At 32.1% G+C, this 26,526-nt stretch overlaps 3 protein-coding genes across 5 annotated transcripts; 2 read left to right on the forward strand and 1 right to left on the reverse strand.

Moving 5' to 3' along the window:
* Positions 1 to 1,850: 1,850 nt before the first annotated feature.
* Positions 1,851 to 13,034, forward strand: LOC105670847 (fatty acid synthase-like). Its single transcript, XM_067348483.1, has 19 exons — positions 1,851 to 2,052; positions 2,234 to 2,484; positions 2,663 to 2,888; positions 3,023 to 3,441; positions 3,679 to 3,972; positions 4,041 to 4,248; positions 4,320 to 4,480; positions 4,566 to 4,883; positions 4,968 to 5,443; positions 5,530 to 5,834; positions 5,948 to 6,352; positions 6,509 to 7,533; positions 7,609 to 7,853; positions 8,232 to 8,925; positions 9,036 to 9,867; positions 10,030 to 10,484; positions 10,667 to 10,924; positions 10,997 to 11,254; positions 11,324 to 13,034. Exons 1-19 carry the CDS (start codon positions 1,884 to 1,886, stop codon positions 11,438 to 11,440), a joined length of 7,116 nt encoding a protein of 2,371 aa, XP_067204584.1. The 5' UTR covers positions 1,851 to 1,883; the 3' UTR covers positions 11,441 to 13,034.
* Positions 12,925 to 19,023, reverse strand: LOC136997550 (uncharacterized). Of its 3 annotated transcripts, XM_067348482.1 has the most exons (8): positions 18,175 to 19,017; positions 17,911 to 18,060; positions 17,023 to 17,082; positions 13,937 to 14,001; positions 13,679 to 13,868; positions 13,434 to 13,603; positions 13,142 to 13,284; positions 12,925 to 13,045 (listed from the first exon to the last, which is right to left on the reverse strand). In XM_067348482.1, the coding sequence occupies exons 1-6, from the start codon at positions 18,395 to 18,397 to the stop codon at positions 13,455 to 13,457; spliced, it is 837 nt and encodes a 278-aa protein (XP_067204583.1). In that variant the 5' UTR covers positions 18,398 to 19,017; the 3' UTR covers positions 12,925 to 13,045; positions 13,142 to 13,284; positions 13,434 to 13,454. The 3 variants fall into 3 exon arrangements, with proteins under 3 accessions (XP_067204583.1, XP_067204582.1, XP_067204581.1); XM_067348481.1 differs by having other exon boundaries at positions 13,200 to 13,284; positions 13,434 to 13,868; positions 18,175 to 19,023; XM_067348480.1 differs by having other exon boundaries at positions 13,434 to 13,868; positions 18,175 to 19,021.
* A 95-nt stretch (positions 19,024 to 19,118) lies between these two features.
* On the forward strand, positions 19,119 to 24,760 carry LOC136997549 (uncharacterized). Its single transcript, XM_067348478.1, has 2 exons — positions 19,119 to 19,317; positions 22,426 to 24,760. The coding sequence occupies exon 2, from the start codon at positions 22,666 to 22,668 to the stop codon at positions 24,757 to 24,759; it is 2,094 nt and encodes a 697-aa protein (XP_067204579.1). The 5' UTR covers positions 19,119 to 19,317; positions 22,426 to 22,665; the 3' UTR covers position 24,760.
* Positions 24,761 to 26,526: the final 1,766 nt, after the last annotated feature.

Consider the following 26,526-nt stretch of genomic DNA (forward strand, 5'->3'; position numbering starts at 1 on the left):
CCGCCTATTCTTCTTCTTTCCTTCCTACTCTTTCCTTCCCCTCTTTCTTATCACAAAAAATCCCCTCCTGAATTCTCCACTTCAGGCACTCACACGAGCCTGAGCAATAATTTTTCCGAACACTATCATTTCAACCGACTTAGTATAACTATTTGTTCTGTTTCAATTAGTGACATTTCGGTTTTTTCAAACAATTCCACTACGAATTTTGAAGGCATTTTGAAGGACAATACTATTCTCTGGCTCTTCCATGTTTCTTATTGGACATATAGATCCGGCGTTTAATTACAAGTATGTATCACAGGTTTATAATTTTTTTATTAAAAAAACAAAATTGTTATTTTACACAAGCAATATTGTTGCAGTGCCATTTTACCAATCTTTCTATAATGGAAATTATTTATTACAAAGAATACTCTGCGTACTTTGTCTTATTTGTTTACTAAACGCTTCAACTATTGTAATTTCGTTTTATTAAAATTTTTATTTGTAACGACACTGAAGAAGGCCTAACACAGGCAGAAACGTTTGTAATTCCCGAGAAAAAATGGTATAATTGGTCAGATGTAAATATATATAATTAATTATGAAAAAAAACTGAATTTTATATGTGGAAAAACTATGTTTCGCACATCGCCGTATGTCGATTCGAGTCGTATTAGAGGTGAGTCGACGGTTTATGTTAGTCCGACTATGTATATATTATCGAACGAGGTCAGTGATGTTTTTGAGGAGCGATGCTTTTGACCGACGATGACAATCTCGTTTTGGGGAGAACGTCCGCGACCGTTGACGAGAGAACAACTGTAATCTTCCGTATCTTTTAATTTTTTTTACTTCAATAAATCTACTTGTTTTAAATAAAATAAATTAGTTGATAACCAAACCAAGATTCCTACATATATGATCATATAAAATTACATATGTTATTAGATCTTTTCATAACTAATTATATATTTTTACATTTGACCATATTACACCATTTTATCTCGGGTTTTTATAATTTCTACAATATAATGTGAATTTTAATGGAACACCAAGCACGAACACCTAGCAACGGCTCTTGTTGCCTTTTCTTTCAGACTATCTGTACTTTGTTATTAAATTTTATTTTGCATATATCCATCGACCACATCGATCGTTTTCGCTAAATGTTAATATGAGTGCGTCGGCTACATCGATTGAATTTGCAGGATATATACGCATTTATTGTATTCAGAAGATTAAACGCATTCAACTACGTTTATATTATTTAAATGTTTATTTAATGAGATATATTGTATCTTACGGTAAAAAATTCACTTATTCTAAAACCAGTGTGGTTCTTTATTTAGAATTATGTAATTTATTATGTAACTAGCTCATATAACTAAAAATTATAATAATTTTCTACTAGATATATACAATTGGTCTCAAAATTCTTATTTCCATATCATATTTTCGGGTCTCTCGATGCAACAGATAGTAAAATAAATAAGAGAATTTACTATTACAGACCAATGATTGCAAATAATTTGAAACACATGGCATTAATGTTTCACGATTACGAACCATTAATTATTATTGAGATCAATCAATTGTTTTTTAAATAGTAAATTTATAATGTGCCTGCATAAGTAGTGATGAAATAATTAACATATATCTTTTATATAAAAACAGGTGAAGTTTTAAGGTGAGCTATTAACTAGTGTTACGCCAGTCGCACAGGCAATCGCGTAAGTTGGGTTTCAGAATCTCACTTAAATATTATCATTAAAAATTAAGAAAAAAAGAGTGTGTAAATGTAAAAACGTAAAATAAAGATCATTTAAAATATCTGTAAATTTGCTGATAGTGGGACTTTGTTAACCAGAAAAGTAAAACTTACTGTCGTTGGATTTGACATGAACTCAAATAAAAAATCCACGGTCATTGATGTCGAATCTGAAGATGACATCGTTATTTCTGGCATCGCCGGTAGATTTCCTAAATCTGACAATATTAGCCAACTTCAAGAAAATTTATTTAACAGCGTGGATCTTGGATCAGATGAGGAACGACGATGGAATCATGGTAAAATCTTCTTCGGTCTATGAATAAAAAATTATATTAAAAATACTTCATAGAAACATATGTATAAAATTACTGTTCTATTTAAATTTTATTCATTGCCATAATTTTTTTTTTATTCAAACTTCTATATTAGTTGAAATGAAAATAACTGTTCACTTATTACATACGGTTTAATATGCAGGTCATCCAGATCTACCTCAACGTATGGGACTGATTAATAATTGTGAGAAGTTTGATGCAGATTATTTTGAAATTCCCTTCAACAAAGTCCATTCCATGGATCCTATGAGTAGGATGCTCATGGAGCATACGTATGAAGCTATCGTCGATGCAGGAATAAATCCGAAAGATTTATCTGGAACAAATACTGGAATTTTTATCGGAATGTGCATTTCGGAGTCGGAAAAGACTTGGTTTTTTGAAAAACCACAGGTACAAAAAATTACTTATCATTCAAGCAAGAATATTGCACAAGCTTATAGCATAAAAATTTAGAAAAATAACATTTTTATATCATATTGTAAAAAATTTACTTGTTTGTAAATCAGCTCCTACAATGCTGATACAATGAACATTTAAATTCTCTAAACTATTTATGTACACACATCAGGTAGCCGCAGCTTTCGAATGTTACAAAACTATGAACGCAAATCGAATGTCTCACTGGTTAAATATAACAGGACCATCTTGCACCCTCGATTCCGCATGCAGCTCAAGTCTCTTCGCTTTAGAGTGCGCTTATAGAAGTATCCGGTCAGGGCAGTGTGACGCCGCCATTGTCGGCGGTGTTAATCTCTGCATGCATCCTTATGTATCATTGCAGTTTGCGCGACTTGGTATTATACTTATTAAAATATTAATTTAGAATATAAGAAATAATTAAAAAATATACAAATTATTATAATCTAATTTGGAATATATATAAATATACATCAAAATTAGATTTTATAACATAATTTTACAATTGCAGGAATTTTAGCACCTGACGGATTCAGCAAACCTTTTACCAACGATGCAAACGGTTACATGCGTAGCGAGACAATCGGAGTCGCATTTTTACAAAAAGCAAAGGTGGCTAAGAGAATTTATGCAACCGTCGCCTATGCGAAAACTAATTGTGATGGATACAAGGAACAAGGCATTACTTTCCCGTCGAGCAAAATGCAGCAAACTTTACTGGAAGAGTTTTACAATGAATGCGGTATTTCACCGACTTGCTTAGGCTACATGGAGGCTCACGGCACCGGCACTTATGTTGGCGATCCAGAAGAAATCAATGCACTCGAGCAGGTTTTCTGCAAGAACAGGCAAACTCCTCTGTTAATCGGCTCTATCAAATCAAACTTGGGCCATTCTGAAGGTGCTAATAGCATGTGTCAAATTGCTAAGGTAATAATAATTATTATATGCATTATAATAACGGTGCATTATAGTAACGGTCAACTTTTATGAACGTAGATTTGTGAAATTTTTATACTTTACAAACAAAAATTTCTATAACATTTTTTTTGCTGCTAAATCATTAATAGTATCATGATAAAAAGATAAAAAACATTTATCAATTAATAAATAATTTAATAAAAAGGTAAGAAGCAACAAGTTAGCATTTAATTAACTTTTCGTAAGGTGATAATTGCAATGGAAACTGGCTTAATCCCGCCAAATATAAACTTCACACAAATACGGAAAGGTGTTAAGGCTTTAGAAGATGGAAGCATACGCGTGGTGACCAACACAACACCGTGGATTTCTGAATTTATGGGTATCAATTCGTTTGGTTTTGGTGGAGCCAATTGCCACATCTTGATGCGAAGTAACACAAAGGATAAGATCAACAAAGGAGCTCCAAATGATAATCTACCCAGACTCGTTGTCCTGTCTGGACGTACCGAACAAGCAGTTGAATCATTTCTAAATGAGGTATATAAAAATTTTGCGGTTACACAGTCAATAAAAGCATACTTACACCGCAAAAATTTGTATGTTAGATTGAGAACCGGCCGATAGACGTCGAATATGTACGGCTATTGCATGATCTTTACGCTGACGAGATGAAAAATCATCCTTACAGAGGATACGTGATTGTCGAATCTAAAACGCCGATCAAAACGGCAAAAGAAATACAATATTATTCAGGTGAGAGAAGACCGATTTGTTTTGTGTTCTCCGGAATTGGATCGCAATGGATTGGCATGGGTACGGATTTCTTTTTCAATATGTTAGAGAAGTGATTGCTTGCAATTAAACTCGAATTTACATGTTAACAGGTCAAGCGCTACTGCGATTCCCAGTATTTTCCAAAACCATAGAAAAATGCGATACGATTTTAAAAATGCATGGAATGTATATCATTGACATATTAACGAGTAAACATAAAGATACTTTTAACGACATATTGAATTCACTTGTGGGCATCACCGTAATGCAGGTAAATTGTTTTTACAAATTATATGCGCACAATTTCTGTAAATGTTTCTTGATAATAATAGAAAAAAATATTTTATTCTTTTTAGGTGGGATTAATCGATCTCTTAAGATCCGTAAATATCGTGCCAGATTTTGTCGTTGGTCATTCAATTGGTGAACTCTGCTGCGCATATGCGACTGGTAATTTCACCCTTGAACAAGTGATTTTATCTTCGTATTACATAGGATTGGGATTGAAGGAAACGAAAAAAATTAACTGCGCGATGGTGAATATCGGTCTCAGTTATGAGAATGTGAAGAACATATGCCCACCAGATATCGAAATAATTTACAGCGACAGTCAAAATACTTGCTCCATAAGCGGTCTAAAAAAATCAGTAAAAACATTTACAAAACAATTAGAGGTACTTTAATTTTTCATTAAAATATTTTGTCGAATATACGTGTAATTAACTTAAACAAATTATACTTTTTATATAATTTTGCAGGCCAATAACGTATTTACTGAGGAAGTCAACTGCTGCGATATTCCTCTGCATACTCGTTATCTCCTCCCCGCAAAAGCCACGATTCTGGCTTACCTAAATCGAATAATACCGCAAACAATGACTCCCAATCAGATATGGCAAAGTTTATTTGACAACGCAAAATTGTCCTGCGCTGAATATTTCACGAATAATTTATCAAGTCCTGTATCTTTCGATAAAACTGCGCAATTGATTCCCAGAAACGCAGTGACTCTTGAAATCGCTCCAGATGCTATTCTTCAGAGTGTTACGAAAGAACTGTTCAACACAACCAGCATCACGTTACTTCAGCGTAATCACGAGGATAACGTCAAAGTATTTTTGCGAGGTCTAGGAAAAATGTACAACAATGGCTTGCAACCGCAATTAGCAAATCTATATCCGACCGTAAAATTTCCTGTTAGTCGTTCCACGCCGATGATCTCGCCGTCAATCAAGTATATCGAACACATTATTCATTTGGTAAACATAATAGAACACAAAATTATTTTCAGAGTAAGGAATTTTTATTTTCTATTTCCAGATGGAACCATTCCGAGGACTGGTACGTAACATGTCATAAAATGCAGACGAGACTCTCTAACGGAGAAAGGATGGTTGAAGTTGCGCTAAATGACGAAGATTACGAATATATGAGCGGTCATGTGATTGACGGAAGACAGTTATTGCCGGCTACTGGATATCTCATGCTAGTTTGGGAAACGATGGGTTTGCTAAAAAGTCTATCGTATACCGAGATGCCGATCGTATTTGAAAATGTCAAGTTCATTCGGGCAACGCACTTTCCGAAAGAAGGACCCGTGTATCTAACAATAATGGTGCAGAAAGGTAGATTTTATTTAAAAAATTTATTTTTCAATAAGCTATTTTATTTGCTGCATTAAGAATGACAATACTCAATTTATGTGATGAAGAGAAATATTCAAGATGATTTATTGCAGCAACTGGAAAGTTTGAAGTCATGGAAGGAGATAATGCCGTTGTCACTGGCACTGTGCGTGAACCGACAGATATTACCAAAGAAAAGTTACCGAGACAATTTTTAAATCAAGAGAACGACAATGAGGAGGAAGTAATGAACACAAAAGATATCTACAAGGAACTCAGATTACGCGGATATCAATACGCCGGCATATTTCGGGGTTTGAAGAGTTCGTCGACTACGGGAAAACAAGGGCACATAGCTTGGATGTACAATTGGGTAACATTTATGGATAATATGTTGCAAATGAAAATTCTCGGAATAGACACGAAGAGTCTTCACGTTTTCACGGAAATTCAAAAGTTGGTAATCGATACGAAACTTCACATACAGCAAATACGGAACGCAGCAGCTAACGATTATCGTAAGTTTGTCGACTCATTTTCTTTCTAACAGCTATTTAGTATTAATTTTTTAATGAAACTTTAAATATTGTGACTAATTTTCAAATAAAGAAATTTGTTTAACGTAAATAAAGTTTGAGTATAAAAAAATACAATATTTATAAATATCATTTTAGAGCTTCCTGTGCGTGTGTATAAAATCTTCGACGCGGTAGTATCCGGCGGTGTGGAAATTCACAGAATGAAAGCTACTTCCATAATTCGTCGAAAGCCAGCGGGGGAGCCCGTTCTCGAGGAGTACAGATTCATAGCTCATCGCGACGGAGCCGAGGTTTCATGGCAGGAAGGCGTGATGCTGTCGACACATCTCGCTCTGGAATATCATCAAGTGATAAAAGTAAATATTATCGAGTTGATCGAAGATGATGACAAAGTAGAAGCAGATGAAATAGCATCACCATTGTTTATCGATATCTTGAATGATCTACCGTCGCTTCAACCAAACATTACTCTGGTAACCACAACCGATCGCTTCGATTGCGTTACTCTTAATTCGAAAATCACAGTTTCGCAATCGAAGAAGTTGTCAAATGACGATAATGCGATATTAATCACAGGATACAATTTGTTCACGAAGAATAAGAGCAAGACCTTAAAAGAAATTTTGCCGGTGTTACAAAACAATGGATTCTTATTGACACGAGAACAGTTCTTCACGAAAGACGACATTGCGACTGCCGAAAAGTACAATTTAGCAGTAGTACTTGAGAAACGCACGCAGAAAGAGCACATTATACTGTTAAAGAAGAGAGAACAGTCGACGAGGAAAACTGAAGTTATTCACGTAAACAATTATGAGTTCTCTTGGTTAGAGCAGCTTAAATCGATCTTGAACGCGGAGAATGAGTTAAAAAACGCTGTGAAAATAATTTTAGTCAGCGAGAAAGATTCGGAATGCGGCTTGTTGGGCCTCATCAATTGCTTGAGGATGGAACCAGGTGGCGAATCGATCAGAGGAGTGTTTATTCAAGACGAAACTGCACCGGAGTTTTCTTTGCACGAGTCATTATACGCGGAGCAACTCCGGATCGATCTTATCATAAATGTCTTGCATCCGGGTAAAACATGGGGTTCATATAGACATCTTCCGTTATCGCCGCTGACACCGAAGCTCGTGTACCACGCATTTGTCAATCAATTGGTATAAATGTTTCATAAATTAATTAAAAAAGTTATTCTTACAGTTCTATCATAATAAAAGATATTTCTCATTTAGGTGAGCGGTGATTTGAGTTCATTTCGCTGGATAGAGGGCCCGATTACACCGGATTATAAGGAAAATAATCTCGTTCACATAGCTTACTCGTCTATCAATTTCAAAGATGTAATGATAGCATCCGGCAAACTTGCAGGAGATGGTTTCCATTCAACTCGTAGACGTCTCGAGGATTGTATGGTGGGTATGGAATATGTCGGCGTCAATAATACTGGACAGAGAGTAATGGGACTTTGGGAAAACAGGTACGTTATTGTCACACAATTATTTAAAAGTATACTGTATATAAAAAAGATAGATGTACTTTAAAGTAAGCCTTTTTTTGGATCAATTAATATATTGTGTTTGTATATATTGTATGTGCATGTGTGACAAAAAAATAAAAAATAATTAAAAAATTATTTATGTAAAAAAATTTGTATTATAAATGTTTCAAACTTTGCAACGCAACTTGTAAAATTTTGTAAAGCCAAAGCACAAACGTAGAATTATTTTATTGAAGTGCATAAATTTTTTATAAACCATATTACTATATTTACTGTAAAACCTACAAGTTATCTTTTTTCTAGATAATTCTGTTTTTTTTTTTAGATATAAAAAAATTTTAATTCTTTAATTCACAGATCCATATCAAATATGTGCACATCCGCCAAATACTTATGCTGGAATGTTCCCGACGAGTGGAGCATGGAAGACGCTGCAACGGTTTCGTGCGCTTACGGCACGTGCTGTTACGGATTAATCGTCAAGGCAAATATGAAAAAGAGAGACACGGTACTTATCCACTCCGGTACCGGTGCCGTGGGCCAAGCTGCGATTCATCTTGCGCATCACAAAGGTTGCGAGATATTCACCACCGTTGGCACTCCAGAAAAGCGAAAGTTTATCAGAGACACGTTCCCGTTTATCCCAGAGAATCACATTGGAAATTCGCGCGACAACAGTTTTGAGCAAATGATATTTAATCAGACCAACGGCCGTGGCGTGGACATTGTATTGAACTCGCTCGCCGAAGAGAAACTCCAGACGTCCATCCGTTGCCTGGCGAAGGGCGGGCGTTTTCTGGAAATAGGCAAATACGATTTTATGGCCAATAATTCGTTGAACCTGTCGATGCTTTCGAAAGGAATTTCATTTTACAGCGTTATGTTGGATAATGTATTCACAGCTCCGGAAAAACTAAAAGAACGTTTGAACATGGTAGTGGCCATAAATCTTGCGAATAAAGCTATTCAACCGATTTCCAGAAAAATTTTCAAAAAGGATGAAGTGGAGGCTGCATTCAGATACATGGCAGCTGGAAAGCATATAGGAAAGGTAAATCAATTAAACTGGAATTAATTGTGGCTTAATTACGGTTGATCAGTTAAGAATAAAACTTAATACATAAATAAAAAACTGCGTTAACTGAATTGACGTACTTTTAGGTAATCATAAAAATACACGAAGAAGATGAATCTATGAGCGCACCCATTCTTGCACTTCCACGTTATTACTGTCTATCGAACAAATCGTACATCATCTTAGGCGGCTTGGGTGGCTTCGGCTTAGAATTAGCCGATTGGCTGGTTGTTCGTGGCGCTCAGAATCTGGTGTTCATCTCGCGCGCCGGAGTAAGAAACGGATATCAGCAGATGAAGATCGATCTGTGGAAATCTTACGGAGTAAAAGTGCTAATCATATCGAACGTCGATGTATCGGACGTCAAAGATTGCGAATATATGTTGAAATCGGCAGAAAAACTGGCACCGGTGGACGCTATATTCAATCTGGCTGTGGTATTGAATGATAAAATATGCCGGAATCAAACTGTAAAGACGTTTCAGGAACCCTTCAAGGCGAAAGCTTGGGCCACAAAGAACTTGGATCATTTGACCAGAAAAATATGTCCTCAGCTTCGTCACTTTGTTGTGTTCTCTTCGGTATCTTGCGGCAGAGGAAATGCCGGACAGACCAATTACGGCATGGCAAATTCCATCATGGAGAGAATTTGCGAGAGACGAGTGCAAGAGGGTCTGCATGGACTAGCGGTTCAATGGGGTGCGGTCGGCGATGTCGGCCTCGTGGCTGATATGCAAGACAACGACAAAGAAATGGTTATCGGCGGCACTTTGCAGCAAAAGATAACTTCCTGCATCGCGAAACTCGAGGACTTTTTGTTACAAAAACAGCCTATAGTGGCGAGCATGGTTGTAGCCGAGAAGCGGTTGAACACTTTTGGCGCATCCAGTATTGTCGAAACTGTGGCCAATATTATGAGTAAGTTAATAACATTAAAAAAATTAGACTATTTGATTAATCAATTTATTTCAATTGGAATTTGTTTGATAAAGAAGATCAATGTGTTTAATTAAATGTGATTAAAATATATAATATAAACTAAATAATTAAAACTAAATATAAAAAATTAATTAAATATAGATCTGAAGGACATGAGGACCGTGGCTCATCACATGCCTTTGTCCGAGCTTGGAATGGACTCGATGATGGCCGTGGAAATTAAACAGACCTTGGAACGGGAGTATGAGATTTTCCTTACCGCGCAGGATATTCGCGATCTCAATTTCGCTAAGCTCGCCAAAATGTTTGAGAAAGATATGAAGAACGAGGAACTCGCCGAGATAACAGGAATGAAATTGCTCATTCGCATATCAGGCGATGATCAATTGATACCCGATGTTTGTATAAAGCTTTCGACGAAAAAAAGCACGACGGAAAGCGAAATATTCCTATTGCCAGGTATAGAGGGTTGTGCAAACGTCTTTGATTTGCTGGTGCCAAAAATCGAAGGTTCAGCGACGTGTTTGCAATACAACACGCATAACATCGGCACAGACTTAACATCAATAAAAGATATCACTAATAGCCTTTTAGAGGTAAATTCTTCACTTAATTAACAACTGGACTCCATAATGTAGAAAGAAGGAAACAGATTGTGATACAATAAAATACTGCATGCCAGAATACAATGATAACAAGATTACAGTTCAAGATATTTTCAATCCCATTTTTTTCTGTTAAGTTTTTTTATATTTTACTGTTTTTTATGTGTTTCTAGCACATTTTGAGCAGAGAACAAAAATTGCCACAGAATTTTGTACTAGTCGGCTATTCGTATGGATCGACAATTGCAATTGAATTAGCGCGGAAGTTAGAAGAAATGAATCTCAAAGGCCGATTGATACTCATCGATGGAGCACCCGAGCATATAAAGGCAATGGCTAATATAATTTGTCCTTTCACTGCGTTAGATGAATTTCAGAATAATGTTCTTTTGGGTATAATGGATTTGTTTCAACCAGCAGCTAGTGGAAAGGTATATATAGTCGTTGATGATGGTCTGAAATGATGGACTTTTCGGCAAAATTCACAAATCTAATCTTTTCAGTTTGTGTTGGAGTTGAACAAATGTACTAATACTAATTGGGACGAAAAGTTAGAAATTTTTTTGAAACATGTTTCTTCGGCTTATTCACAAGTAATGATTGACAAAAGAAAAGCTTTGTGCACAACAATATATAAGCATTTGAACGGTCTTCATGAATACGATGTGACACAAGTACCGAAAATCGAATCACCTATAATACTTCTGAAGCCCACGACATATTCGTTACTTTTTCCTCAAGAAGACTATGGCTTGCACAAGGTAATTGAAATATATAAAAAAATAATTTATACAGCAGAACAGTTATAATTAATATAAAGTTACTTGCAGATTACTAAAGGAAAAATAGAAATACACTATGTTGAAGGCACTCACATGACAATAATGGACAATGACAAAGTCGTTGCTGTAATTAATGAAACAATTAATTCCATCGAACCTATTTAAGGCATGCAAATATAATGGGTAATAATAATATGACATTTGTTTAAAATATCCATACTAGACATAGAAGTTAATATGCAATTTAAAATACTATATGCATTCACAATATATATACTATATATACACAAAATCTAAATACTACATTTAGTTTTATAGGATTTTATAAAACACAACGTGGTTAATATGTAATTGTTTCTTTAAACTATGTATATGTTAAAAATTATATAAGCTGAAATTATTTGTTTCAAGTCACAAATAAAAATATAATCTTTTTCCTAAAATTAACACAATTTTGTTTTTTTTTTTTAATATATCGCTTCCATATAGTCTGAAGTATTTAATTTGTATATAACTATTGAATAAATAGTTTAATAAATAAAGTAAAAATTATTGCAGATATCAGCTTGATTAAATCGAATCAAGGGTTTCACATTACTTTACTTACATATTTCTTGTTTTTCGAAGAGGAGGAGTTCTTTTGCATTAGAAAGCGACGTAAAAATTTTAAAAAAGATTTAAATCTAAAAAATTTATAAATTTGGACAATTCAAAGTAGTTATACAAATTTTTTATGTTACGCAAATTTGTACAAATATGTGTACAAATATAAAGCTTGAAGTTTGATGTTTAAAATTATTTATTCAAATTTAATATCGCTTTATTGAGCAAAGACATCTTCGAGAAATATCCAATTGTAAAGGTAAAACTTAAGATTATTTTTTAAAACAATCGCAACAGAATTCCCTGGTGAAAATAAAATGTAAAACAAGCGTTAACAAAGCGTAAATTGGAGAGTAAATCTAATGTAAAGGGAGAGTGATGGAAGCGTAAACGAAATATTAAATAAGCGAAAATTGAGACATCGGGACGTAAAGAAAGTGGTTATTAAGCGTTAAAAAAGCGTTAACAAAGTATCATTAAACTCTTCGACAAACGTGAACAAAACATTCTTGAATGTAAACGGAGCGTTATCGAGCTCCTGAGGAAGTGTTAACAAAGGGTCATCGAGTCCCCGGCAGGTTCTTAGCAAATGTGAACGAAAAATAATGAAGCGTTATTGAAGCGTTATGAAAACGTTATTGAAAAGTAAAAAGGCTCATCTATATAAGATGCAGGACGCGGGTTGCAGATCGCAAGATTAGACGCAGTGACGTATTTTCGGTAGTTTACAGTCGCAGGCTTCAATACGCAGGACGCACAGAAGTTTTGAGGTTCCCAATTTGCTGCGTCTAATCTTGCGATTTGCGATCCGCGTCTGCTTCTTATACAGATGAGCCTTAAAAAATTAAAGTAAATAAATAATAATAAATAAAAATATTTTTATTTTTATTGTTTTATATTTTATTTTTTTTTTTACAATATTTGTAAAATATTTTATTAACATATATATTTTAGTTAGAATTAGAGACCGGACCGGAACCGGAAAAAAAGTAAAAAAAATACTGCAAATAATATTTAACTGATAAAAAAAATAGTCAACTGCAGAAAACATTTTGTGTTTGTTTATTTACTACAAAACGATTACGGTTCTGAGTAATTCCGGTCCGAGTCTGATTATATTTAAGATATTTAAGATGTCTTGATGTGTGTTCATATATGATTATGTATCTGAAAAAAAAAGAACGAGCAATTAATCAAAGAATAAAACTATAAATATTTTAAAAAAAGTACAAATCAAGTTTATTATGTTTAAATTATTATTACTTTCAATTGAATCGATATCTTGAAATTTGGCAAAGTTTGATTTTTTGTTCTTAAATACCAATGGCTTCTGTAAAACAGTTGAAGTTACAGATGTAACAGTTGAAACTATTGATGGATCTGCTACTGTTGTCTCCTTTTCTGTCCTAAATAAAGTAAACAAAAAAATTTTTTTACTTATATTTTTATGGAAATAAATAATTACACAATTTCTAGTCATTATTATGAAATAATTACCAAAAATTGTATTGCTTTTTTATTTATATTTTTAGTAAAATCTGAAATTTTAATTGACCTCTGCGATATATTTTTATATTTATATTTCTTCGAGTGTTTTGCACGAGAGGATGTACTTCTTCCTCCTCCAAGATCTAGCGCTATCTGAGAGATAAGCTGGCAGTAATTTGATCATTTGATCAATGTCACCTTCATAATTATCATTTTTCAATCGCTCTCTGAACAAGTCTATAAAATAAAAAACAAGAGATAAATAATAATAAGAAAAAGATAGTATTTCTTTCATAACAATTGAATATTTACTTTGAGCTAGCATCAGGAATCCAAGTGGAAATTTTTTTAATCCTTCTTTTCTAGGATAAATCCTCATTAATTTAGCATCTTCGCCGAAAACTCCAATAAGAAGGGCTGCAGCCCAGTCGCAATCATTTTTTGCTGCTTTCATAGCTGCGAAACCTGCATTTGTGCAATAGAAACCACTGCCAAGATGAACCTGATAAAATAAAATAATTAGTTGCAAAATGTTTTATAAAAAAAACTACTACAAAAAAATTAACTTACCTTATTTTCTATTTCTGAAGACATACTGCTGGTGCTGAGTCTATCTCCAAAGTTGCATATCTTTTCTGTAAAATTATAATCAATTTTATATTTATTTATTATAACAATTAGTGTTAAAACAATGCCTATGAATAAATTATGTACGATTAAGCTAAAAGCAATTTGTGAATATCCTAGAAAGATGGATTATTTTTCAGAAACTAACGTATCAATATTACCAAAAAAAAAAAAAAATTGCTTGGATTTATGAACTTCTTATAATGGATGCATTTAGTATGACAACAGCTCATTGAAAGCATACTGAACAGCTGTTCGTGATTAGTATATGATTTTAGATTTTAGACTTTAAATTAATTACAAACAATTGTTCACTAAAAGTGCTCAATAAGAGCTTGCTAAATGTATTCTAATCTAGAATAAATAGAAATGCTCGTTTCTTCAGCAATGCTGAATATTTGTAATTGCTTTTTGCTTTTAACTAGAGGCTGGTTCCGATATTCAGTGCAAGTCTACGTTACGTATACTATAGATTTTCAGTACTTGCAGTTGCTTGCAGTGAATATCGGAACGCAGCCTAAGTGTGCACATAATTCACAAATAGCAAGTTGAATAAACTGTAACACAACATTGAACAATAATGTGAAATATTTATGAAAAAAATTGAAAAATATTGTTGCGTCCCTGTATTTCGTCTCATTGAGAGCAGAAGATTCGTCTCCAGGGAGACGCTTATTTGTAAATAACGTTAGTCTGTCAGTCTTATAGAAAGAGTGGAAGATTCGTTTCTAAGGAGACGCTTGTTTGTAAACAACGTTTGTCAGTTTAGTTTCGGAGGAGCTGTCAAATTGTGCGGACGCGTATTGACAGTTCTCTTGTATTTATCGGTTTTGGTTGCAAAGATTGTAAATAAGTTCTATTAAAGTTCTCAATTCGTTAAGAAGTGTTCTTTATTTCGTGTGTGTAAGTCTTTCGAGTGAGTGAACATTATTCTCAAATTGATCGGCCGATCCATTACGTTCTACGGGAACATAACATTTTGGGGGCTCGTCCGGGATCGGCGAACGACATGTCCACAGTCCATTCACCAAGGAGGACGCGTACTCAAGCTGCGGCGGTGTCAAATGAAACGGCAGTGGTTTCGGCTGAGTCGGAAATGCTGCGTACAATCCTGGAGGAGCTAGGACAACTCCGAGAGGAACGACGAGTTGAACAGGAGCAGATACGGACAGAACTGCATCGTTTGGAACAAGATATAGTCCAGCTAAGTCGTTTTAATAATAGCGAAATTAGGAATCAAGGAGAGAGTTTCGTGTCACAAAATAGCGAAATTAGGAATCAGGGAGAGAGTTCCGCGTCACGAAATAGCGAAATTAGAAATCAGAGAGAGAGTTCCGCGTCGCGAAATAGATTAAATATTGAAAATTCAGATTTAGGTTATAAATTAAAAGATAAATTAGAGGAAGTTCATAGAGAAACTCGTCAACGTTTGAATTTTCGTTCACTTTGTACTAAAGCTCGTTATGATCAGAAAGCTCGACAAATTAATTTTGAAGAAGGTCAAGATGTGTGGTTTTATAATCCTCGTAGAGTTAAAGGAAAAGCACCTAAATTACAAAGTCATTGGGAGGGTCCTTATAAAGTAATTAATAAACTTAGTAATGTTGTATTTAGAATTCAAAAATCTAACAGACACAGACAGAAAGTTGTCCATGCTGATAGATTAGCTCCTTTTTATAAAAGATAAATTCTGTATTGATAGTAATTGTTTTCTTTTTATTGAATAAGTTACTTGTTTTGATCGTTCTTATTTATTTATTTTAGAAAGAATGAAATGAAAATGGAAACTGAAGTGATTGTATAAGAAGTTGACGACGAATTTGACGAAGACTGTCTCGCTCACGGTTTTTGAGCCGTGGTTTTCCCGTGAGCCGCAGGGTAAATGCCGAGGCAGGGACTTGAGGAGTCTTTTAAGACGATGGGACCACGGTGAATACCCCCCTCTTGTCCGAAGCTTCACGAAGAACATACAAAGACTTTAAAAATCGATTAAGTCAGAGGAAATAAGTTGCCTGGTAACCTGTAGCAGCAGCTCAGGGTAGGGCAGAGAAGCTTATTAAAGACTTGGACATCGATGGATCAAGAAATTTAAACTCAAGCTAGAAGAGAGCTAGGAGTTTAATTGAAGATCCAAAAAATGAATTAGAATGTCGGGACGACAATCTGAAGACGAGGGGGATAGTGTTGCGTCCCTGTATTTCGTCTCATTGAGAGCAGAAGATTCGTCTCCAGGGAGACGCTTATTTGTAAATAACGTTAGTCTGTCAGTCTTATAGAAAGAGTAGAAGATTCGTTTCTAAGGAGACGCTTGTTTGTAAACAACGTTTGTCAGTTTAGTTTCGGAGGAGCTGTCAAATTGTGCGGACGCGTATTGACAGTTCTCTTGTATTTATCGGTTTTGGTTGCAAAGATTGTAAATAAGTTCTATTAAAGTTCTCTATTCGTTAAGAAGTGTTCTTTATTTCGTGTGTGTGAGTCTTTCGAGTGAGTGAACATTATTCTCAAATTGATCGGCCGATCCATTACGTTCTACGGGAACGTAACAATATTAATAAAAAGTTAATATTTTTTAAAAACTATGAGTGAATGTAATTAAAAAGACAGATTTATTGACATGCATAGACATATCAAACAACTTGATGAACATGATTTGTTCGCAAAAAACTTTAAAATATTTAATAAGAAAACATTTTTTTAATGACAGCTATTATTAAAAGAAATATGTATTACATGCAAATGGTTTTAATTGTCGAAATATTTACGTACAATAATTATAAGTTTTCTCTTTCAAAGATATAGTGCAATTCAAATTTAAACTTAAATATACAAAAAATAATAAAAAAATAGAATATAATTATATTATTAATTTTATATTTAAGTTTAAATTTTTATCATCTTGTCTTTTTTTGAAAGAGTTGATTATTGTATTGTACACAAATATTTTAATAATTAAAATCATTGTTTATAAATGTCAAATACATTATTTATGAATGTAAGATAAAATTAATTGTTTCACTAACTCTACTCACCTAATAATAATTGAATTAAGTCGTAACATTCAGAATAATCTTGTGAATTATGTAACCATTCTGTAACATACAGAATATTATTCGAAGAGTGCTTGAATTAAACTTACTCAACATTTCCTCCATTCTACAAACAGCTTCACACGCTTGTGAAAGTGGTTCTTTTACAATTCCTATAATATTTTCTTCGATAATCTTGCTACTGTTTTCTATTCTTTCTTCTATTTTTTCTTCCATTTTCTCTTTTTCATTTGACTTTTCAATTCTTGAAGTGCAACAGACACATTACGATTAACTGATAATTTTTCTTGATATTGTGAATATTTCTTAGTAGTAGGTCCACTAGAATCTATTGTTATATTTTCAGAAAAATCTCTTTCATCAATATTTTTTTCGATATTATAATTACATAAAATTTTCTGATATTCTTCTGCTACTGCTTTTTTCTTCCCTTTTTTTAGTGTCTGCATATGCATAAAATATATTTTAAAGAAAAGAAGTTATTAAATATGTTTAATTATATAATGTATTAAATGTCCATGCTTTAGTGGGTACATCTTAAACATTAAATGTTTATATTTCAAAAAGCGTCCTATGTCAAAATTTAAGAAATAGTTGAATCCTTTTTGTCAACTTTTCAGGTAGTACTAAATTTTCCCGTTATTTCTTTCTTATGTATATATATATATATATATATATATATATATATATATATATATATATATATATATAAAAGTTTACGCAAAGAATTCAATTATATATATTTGTTGACAGAAAAGATTCAACTATTCCTTACATTTTGACATAGGTTGCTTTTAGATTTCGAAATATATATATATATATAGCTATAACAAGTGCTCACATCTCACGATGTCCAGATAATTAACTTACTTACTGCTTTTTCACGATAAGCTGTAATTGAAGAAAATGCGTTTTGCTGTCTCTCATCTTGGGAAGTGTTATCAGGTTCGTCTAGTATATCTGAAGGCCATGCAGGCCAACCAATTCTTTTATTGTCCTGATTTAATTCTGTGACACTTCCTATGAAATAAGAATATAATAACGAATTAATATATATCAGTTTATAAATGTTACAGAACATTTACTATTTTTTATAAAAATAATTTGTGTTAAGAATTATTTTGTAGATCATACCTGCTAACTTGCCAATATAGGCATAATATCTTTGTTCTTTTCCTTCTACATCATTCATTGCAGTTTTAACTGAATATAAAATATTGCTGTTGAAGTCTTTATAGTGCTTGGGAGAAAATTGATTGCCCTCTTGAGTTTTAATTTTATGTATCAAAATATCTTCCACATCACCATTGTAATATTTAACCTTGGCATACCACTTTTTATAATCCGTGGAAGCCATTATATTAAAACACAATAAAACACATGATGTTAAACAAAACGTATTATTATTTTGTATTTTCTTACAGAGAAAGTAATGTTTTCTGTAATATTTAAATGATTGACACAAATCAATTTAATTTTCTTGATAGGTTATCACTTTGTTGGCGCGTTTTGGCACTTGGCACGTCTTGCACTTGCACGTGTTAACACGTAAGCCACGTAAGCAACGTGTGTTTCATTGTTAGGTTAGGTTAGGTTAGTCTCTTTTGCGCATGCCATGCGGTATCAATAGAAATGATGGGACGATTAGACGCCAGTCTTTATTAAATTATAAAAGTGGGTGTTTTATATGGAATTTTTCTTGGTCCACCCCCCTTTACAAATTATTTAAAACATATATATATATATATACATATATCATAAAGCATGAAGTACAAGCAGTATCTTTTCAAAGATGTTCCTATTCCTCGTAGTACTGCATATCGACAGAAAAATCGGACTACCAAGACTGTTGTGCAGGTTAAGTATAATATTTCAAGTAATTTGAAGTATATATATTTCTTTAAAAAAGAATTTGTTTTGATATATTTTTTTCACATAAAAAAGTTTTTACAAAAGCAATAAACTAATAATATTTTTTTCCACTTAAACTGATAAGTCAGTCATTCTACCAAAACTCTAAGTTTTGTAAAAACTTTTTTGTAAAAAAAGAATATTAATTATTATCTGTTTCTTTTATTTCAAGAACATATAGAACATGATGATGAAATTATGTCAAGTGAAAATAATGATAAAATTATGTTAAGTGAAAATGATATTATGTCAAGTGAAGATGTCATTATTTTTAGTGAACATGATGATGATATGTTAAATGAAAATGATACTTGCCTTAACAGCATCCACAGTTCTGAAGAAATTCTTGTGAATGTGATGGATAAGGTAATAATGTAATATATAAAAACAGATTACTTTTGATCAAATTTCTGTAAGAATGACAAAAACATCTTTAGCACCTCTAGGCCATTGACTTTTTTTAATTAACGTATCGTCAGCTTCAATCCAAGTGTTAGACATTTCTTCTCTATAAACATTACATACCTGCCGATTTTACCAATGTGCACAAAGTACACTTTCTGTCCACTAACTACAGAATACTAACAAGGGAACGTTCACAAGTGTCCCCTCCCCCGATTTGATTCTCCTTGAAATATGTTGTAAAACATACAATTTGAGGAGACACGTATTTTTTTATAGCGGCCCTAACTCAAATTTAAGGGATCAAACACTCCTTTGAAAAAAAACGGTTTTTTTCTTTGTGTGTAACTATCGCTAAAACCGTAGGAGATAAAAAAATATTTCAAATAGAAGTTGTATGGCTTGTAATGGACTTTATAACTGTGTAGTTAAATTTTCAAAAAATAAAATTTTTTTAATTTACCCCCACCCCTTGTTATTATTTTTTCAAATTTCAAAATTTTTGTAATGACAAAAGTTGTAGCATTTTTTACACTGAATTCAACCATATATGATTTTATTATGTTTCGAAATCACATCTTTCAAAAATGAGTCATCAGTATCACATTATATGCGTCGCGCTGCATGACTGTTTATACCGTACTTGTGTTGTGCATAGTCGCAAAATAAATATAAAAATGACATGTTATTATATATTTGAGAAAGAAAAGTTAACTAAAATTGTTGCTAAAGCATCTCTTTCACATTATACTCTTATAAATAATCGCTGCATTTCGTGCGCAGCGCGTTGTTATATGCAAGTTAGCTATCAGCGCATATTACACTTTGAAGTTTTGCTTGCAGTGACCACGGGAAAATAATTTATGAAACGAAAACAGTGAATGAATCAATCTATTCAACATATATCTACCCTAACTCTACCTTCTTGGCCCGACTTGACTGAGAATGAAATAAAATATAAAATTCTGTACAGTTTACTCTTTTTCAATAATTTTAATATACTGTGATTCTACATGCTATTACATTCCACTAAATTACTACGATTTTTTTAAACTATGGTATATAAAATGTATATTATAAGTATAATTATAATATATATAAATAAGCTTATATATATATATATATATAAAAGCTTATTTATTGTATCAATATATTATAATTATACTTATAATATACATTTTATATTTCAAGATTTTATATACCATAGTTTAAAAAAATCGTAATAATTTAATAGAATGTAATAGTATGTAGAATATATCGCAGTATATTAAAATTATTGAAAAAGAGTATGTACAGAATTTTATTCATTGTCAGTCAAGTCGGGCCAAGAAAATAGAGTCAGGGTGGATATATGTTGAATAGATTGATTCATTCACTGTTTTCGTTTCATAAATTATTTTCCCGTGGTCACTGCAAGCAAAACTTCAAAGTGTAATATGCGCTGATAGCTAACTTGTATATGACAACGCGCTGCATACGAAATGCAGCGATTATCTATAAGAGTGTAATGTGGAAGGGATGCTTTAGCAACAATTTTAGTTAACTTTTCTTCCTTAAATATGTGATAACATGTCATTTTTATATTTATTTAACGACTATTGCGCAACACAAGTGCGGTATAAACAATGCGTCATGCAGCGCGACGCATATAATATGATACTGATGACTTATTTTTGAAAGATGCGATTTCGGAACATAATAAAATCATATATGGTTAAAATCAGCGTAAAAAATGCTACAACTTTTGTCATTACAAAAATTTTGAAATTCGAAAAAATAATACCAAGGGGTAAGAGTAAATTAAAAAAAAATTACATTATTTGAAAATTCAACTACACAGTTATAAAGCCCATTACAAGCCATACAACTTCTACTTGAAACATTTTTTTATATCTCCTACGGTTTTGGCGATAGTTACACACAAAGAAAAAACTCGTTTTTTTCAAAAGGGTGTTTCACCCTTTAAATTTGAGTTAGGGCCGCTATAAAAAAATACGTGTCTTCTCAAATTGTATGTTTTACAACATATTTCAAGGAGAATCAAATCGGGAGGGGACACTTGTGAACGTTCCTTTTAAGAGTGTTGTCAGCATGTGTGTTGCTACACTTCTGCACTTCAAGACGAGAAAAATTTTTTTTATAAAGAATACTATTATTTTGATATACACTATCTCTATTCGTCTCCACAACACGTTACATATACATTTTACGACCGATATTAATTATATCAATGTGATTAGTATCATCAAAGCTGCGAGCTGACAGGTCTGAGCGCCGCCATGTTGAAAAAGGACAGACATCTTTTAGAAAAAGAAAGGAAAGAAAAAAGACGCTCTTATGCGGGAATCGACATTTCACGGGATGTAGAAAAGGACAACCATGTCAGACAACATGAAGGATGACGAACAGACGACGACGACGACGACGACCAAGACTTACATAAATTTCGGCATATTTCGACTTTGGCAAACTTTGGCAATTAATATATTTTTTTAGAAAGCATGTACAAAAAAAGTAAAGATACTTTTATTATGTAAATCGCATGTGCTCTATCGATTGAGCCTATTATAAATTCGATCGGTCCACGCATTATTGAGATATGAAAATCTCGACTCCTATCAGCTCATGTGCTCGCGTAAAGATACACGGTCGGTCTTGCGCTGCGCGTGAACTTGGCGCGAGACACTACCGTGTCTCTTGATATGCAAAATAATATTTTAAATGTATTAATGCACACGTATATTAAAGTACTATTGTGTACAAATTTATAATAACATAAATAAATAAAACAAGATTATTAATATTACAAATTACTTTTTTAATTATTTATTATTAAATAAGTAAAACTTAAATTTCTTAAAAAAATAATAACTTGTATAATTAATTATCAATCTTATTATTATAATTGTACATTTATACAGCTTTTACTGCATTAGTGCATTTAACCAAATTAACTGTAACATTTCTAGAAGAGAAATAAAAGTTTTTTTTGCTTATAACATTTATTTTTTATATTTCACAATTGATATTAATTTTATATGAAAATATTTATGCCTCTCTGTAATTTTTCAGGAATCTGAATTATGTTCTTCAACAAATAATCATTCTGGAGGAGAGGAAGAATCTGAAGCATCTTTCTGTCAACAATTTTGTCGCATTAATAAAGAACAAAATTTTTGGGAAGAAAAATCACATCAGAAACGTACCATTTGTCCGTGTACAAAATCAACTGCAGAAGACGTTATGCTTATGTGTTTGACTCTAGGATTAAGATATAATTTATCGTGGCTAGCACAAGTAGACATTTAAAAAATGATAAATACAATGTATGGATATGAAACAATTCCAAGCTCCAAGTACATGTATTTTAATCATATAGATCGATCAGGTGACATTTTCAAATATCACATTTTTTGTCCAGAATGTGAAAAATATTATGGAAATAAGAATAACTTAACAGAATCTATCGATTGCAACTGTGGAAATGTTATCAGTGTTAACTCCTCAAATTATTTTTTATCCATAGATTTAGAATCTCAATTCAAGAGACTTCTTAAAAATACAACAATTGTTGATTCCCTTCTAACTTATAGATTTAATCGTTCAAAAATTAACGATATTGCTTTAGAAGATATCTATGATGGAGCAGAATATAGAAAACACTTTGATAATGGAAATATTCTTTCACATCTTTATAATTTCTCGTACTCGTTTAATACTGATGGTATTCCTATGGGTAAATCTTGTGGCAAAACAATATGGCCCATTTATATTACGATAAATGAACTGCCGCCAAAAGAAAGGAGTAAACACATCTTACTTGCTGGATTGTATGTTGGTAAAAATGATCCAAACCAAAATGTCTTTTTACAACCTTTTATTGAACAAGCTAATAAATTATCTCTTTATGGCTTTCATTGGAATCACAATGGAAAAGATGTAATAAGCAAAGTGATTCCTTTGTGCGCTATAGTTGATTCGGTAGCTCGATTTAAAATGTTAAATATGTCTGGGATCAATTCTTATTACGCATGTACATTTTATTATCAAAAAGCTGAACGTACAGTGAAAGGGCAGAGATTCCCTTTGTGTACATATAGAGCACCTGATCGAACAACAGAGTCTACTATAAAAGATATCGAGAAAGTATATGAAAAACGAAACGAACGTAATGATAGGAAACGATATGTGAAAGGCGTAAAGGGGCCAACAGTATTATTACAATTACATTTCTTTGATTTGATAACTGGATTTGTGCCCGATTATATGCATTGTATTCTTTTGGATGTGATTCGATTACATACAGAATTACTTTTTGACTCTTCTCGTAAAAATTTTTGGAAAAACATGGAAAATGATGAAATAGCTATGAAGCATTTAATATCTGCCATTGATGAACGTTTCACTAACATATGTGCTTTGACTTCTATCACCCGATCTGTTCGTTCTCTTTCACAAATAAATATTTGGAAAGCGTCTGAATGGAGATCTTGGCTAATATTTTATTGTATACCGTGCTTGAAAGGTTTTTTAAAAAAAAAATATTTGAAGCATCTTGCTATGTTATCAAAATCTACAAATATACTTTTGCAAAAGTCTGTTACAATACAAAATGTGCTAAAGGCACACGAATTATTTTTGACTTATGTTTTCTTATTTAACAAGTATTTTGGTGTTACATCAATGGTATTAAATGTACATCTTTTAACTCACATTGCACAAAATGTTTTAAATTGGGGTCCTCTTTGGACTCATAATGCTTTTGTATATAAAGGACAGAATCGTCATCTGCTGCAATTGTTACAAAGTCCACGTTATGTTGTAAAGCAAATAGCTCGCAAGTTTTTGATATTTAGTGATTTACCAATTTTGTGCAATGAGTTAGTATCAACAAAATCAATAATAAAATTTTGTGAAAATATTATTCAAACTAAATTGCAACATTTTATAAGATGCGAAGGAGTAGTTCTTTTAGGTAAAAAAGAAATATGTACATTTTCATCTGAGGAATATATATGCGTTAAAGAATACAATTTTAATTTAGAAAATTGTACATTGTTTAAAAAAATGTTATATAATGGTGTAAGATTTTGTTCTAAAGTTTATGCAGCTAATAAGAAACATAATGACTCATATATTTTGACTTGTTATGAAATGATTGCCGTTATAAAAAAAATTATATATGTATCCGATTCAAAAGTATTAATTTTAGTGCAAGAGGTTGTGGTGCAAAAGGAACCTTTGTTGTTTGATCAAGATTTTAAATATACTCAAGTTAAACGATTTACAGGTTATGGTAAATTTTTTTGTATTGAACCTGTTGAAATAGATGCTCAATGCGTATTTATAGATCTTATAAACGATAAATATCTATGTAAAATGCCATTTGGTTGTTATGGTGATTAATGATGACGCATTTCATTTTATTGTCACATAATATTAAGTAGCATTTTATGTCTATATATTTAAATATGTATATCTTAATGTAATAATAAATTGAAAAAAATATTACTCTAAATCTTGATTACTTTAACCCAATAAAAGTTCTATAAACATTTTCTTGAATCCATTTTTTAATAGTAGCAATGCATAGTTTTCAATAAAAACGGGTTAAAATAAAGAAATTACAAAAATATTCTTCCAACATAATATCGTACATGAGAACTAATAATTAAAGAAGAAATAAAATTGTTTCCTTTTTTCTAAAGTTTTTAAACTTTCACTTTTATAATTTTGTTATTAATTTAAATAAATCTTTTAAATAATACATTATATGATAAATTTTGCTCTTAATTATCTGAAATACTTCCGGTTTTTTTTTTATTTTTATAAATTAAAGCAATTAGTAAAGTTCCTAAAGCTTCAAATTAAAAAAAAAAAAAAAACGTAAAAAAACGCTTAACACACAATTTAAAAAAATATTAATTAAAAACATAAATGAAAAATTTCATCTCAGAAATGTATACAAAGCGTATCGGAATGCTCTGTATATTCTTTGAGAAATGTTTGGGAAGCGTGAACAAAGCGTTTCTTAATATTCATTATTAAAGTGTAAACAAAGTGTATTTTAATGCTTCGTATACATTTTGTGGAATGTTTGAAAAGTGTAAACAAAGCGTTTCTTAATACAAATTTTCGAAGTGTAAAGAAAGTGTATCTGAATGCTTCACACACATTTTGTGGAACGTTTAAGAAGCGTAAACAAAGCGCTTCTTAATATAAATTTTTAAAATGTAAAGAAAGCGTATCGGAATGCTTCGTATACATTTTGTGGAACGTTTGAGAAGCGTAAACAAAGCGTTTCTTAATATAAATTTTTGAAGTGTAAAGAAAGTGTATCGGAATGCTTCGTATACATTTTGTGCAACGTTCAGGAAACGTTAAAGAAACATGAATTATTGGAGAGTATAGAAAATGTAATAAAACACTTCATACATGTTTTATGGAGCGTTTAAGAAACGTGTATAAAGCTTCGAAATCATGAAGAGTTAATGGAAAGTCAATGAAACTTCTAAGAAGCGTAAATTCTATTCATTCACGCTTCTTTGACGCTTCGTAAAGCTTTTCATTTTCACCAGGGTTGTTGTACAACTTTCTATATAAACTTATAACTATTCAAAGATCGACCATTCATAAGAATAACATTGAAAATTTATACACAAATACACAAAAATGAATGCTTTTTTTTAATTATATTTTTTATGAATGGATTTAGTTAAGAATAATGTCATTCCATTGTTATGTTTTATGTTTTCTCTTACTCTAGATCCATTTTTGTTTTTCTCCCTAGTTATGCTGTCAGGTATAGAGAAAGAAAACTGCGTGCAAGTATGTAAAAGTATTTTATAAGTTTGATTTAAATATACTTATTTTACTCAAGCACTATACATACAATTTGTTTAACTGCATCATAAAGAAATAATCCTCATATATATTTTAGAGATTATAGGCTTAGAATTGCAATAATTAAGTAAGACAATTGGCTTTAAAGCAGGTTATATTTTTTCTTCGTATTATCGCTGGCTCGTTTTAAAAATGACCCATAATAAGAATAACAGTTATAACATTGATCCATTAAGTGGTAATAATTATGAAACCTGGATATTTCGAGTTAAAACAATATTGACAGAACTCATTGTATAAGATATGATACTCGTTAAATACAGTGATAAA

Source organism: Linepithema humile, chromosome 1 (assembly GCF_040581485.1).
Source record: "Linepithema humile isolate Giens D197 chromosome 1, Lhum_UNIL_v1.0, whole genome shotgun sequence".
In the NCBI taxonomy this organism is placed as follows: domain Eukaryota; kingdom Metazoa; phylum Arthropoda; class Insecta; order Hymenoptera; family Formicidae; genus Linepithema; species Linepithema humile.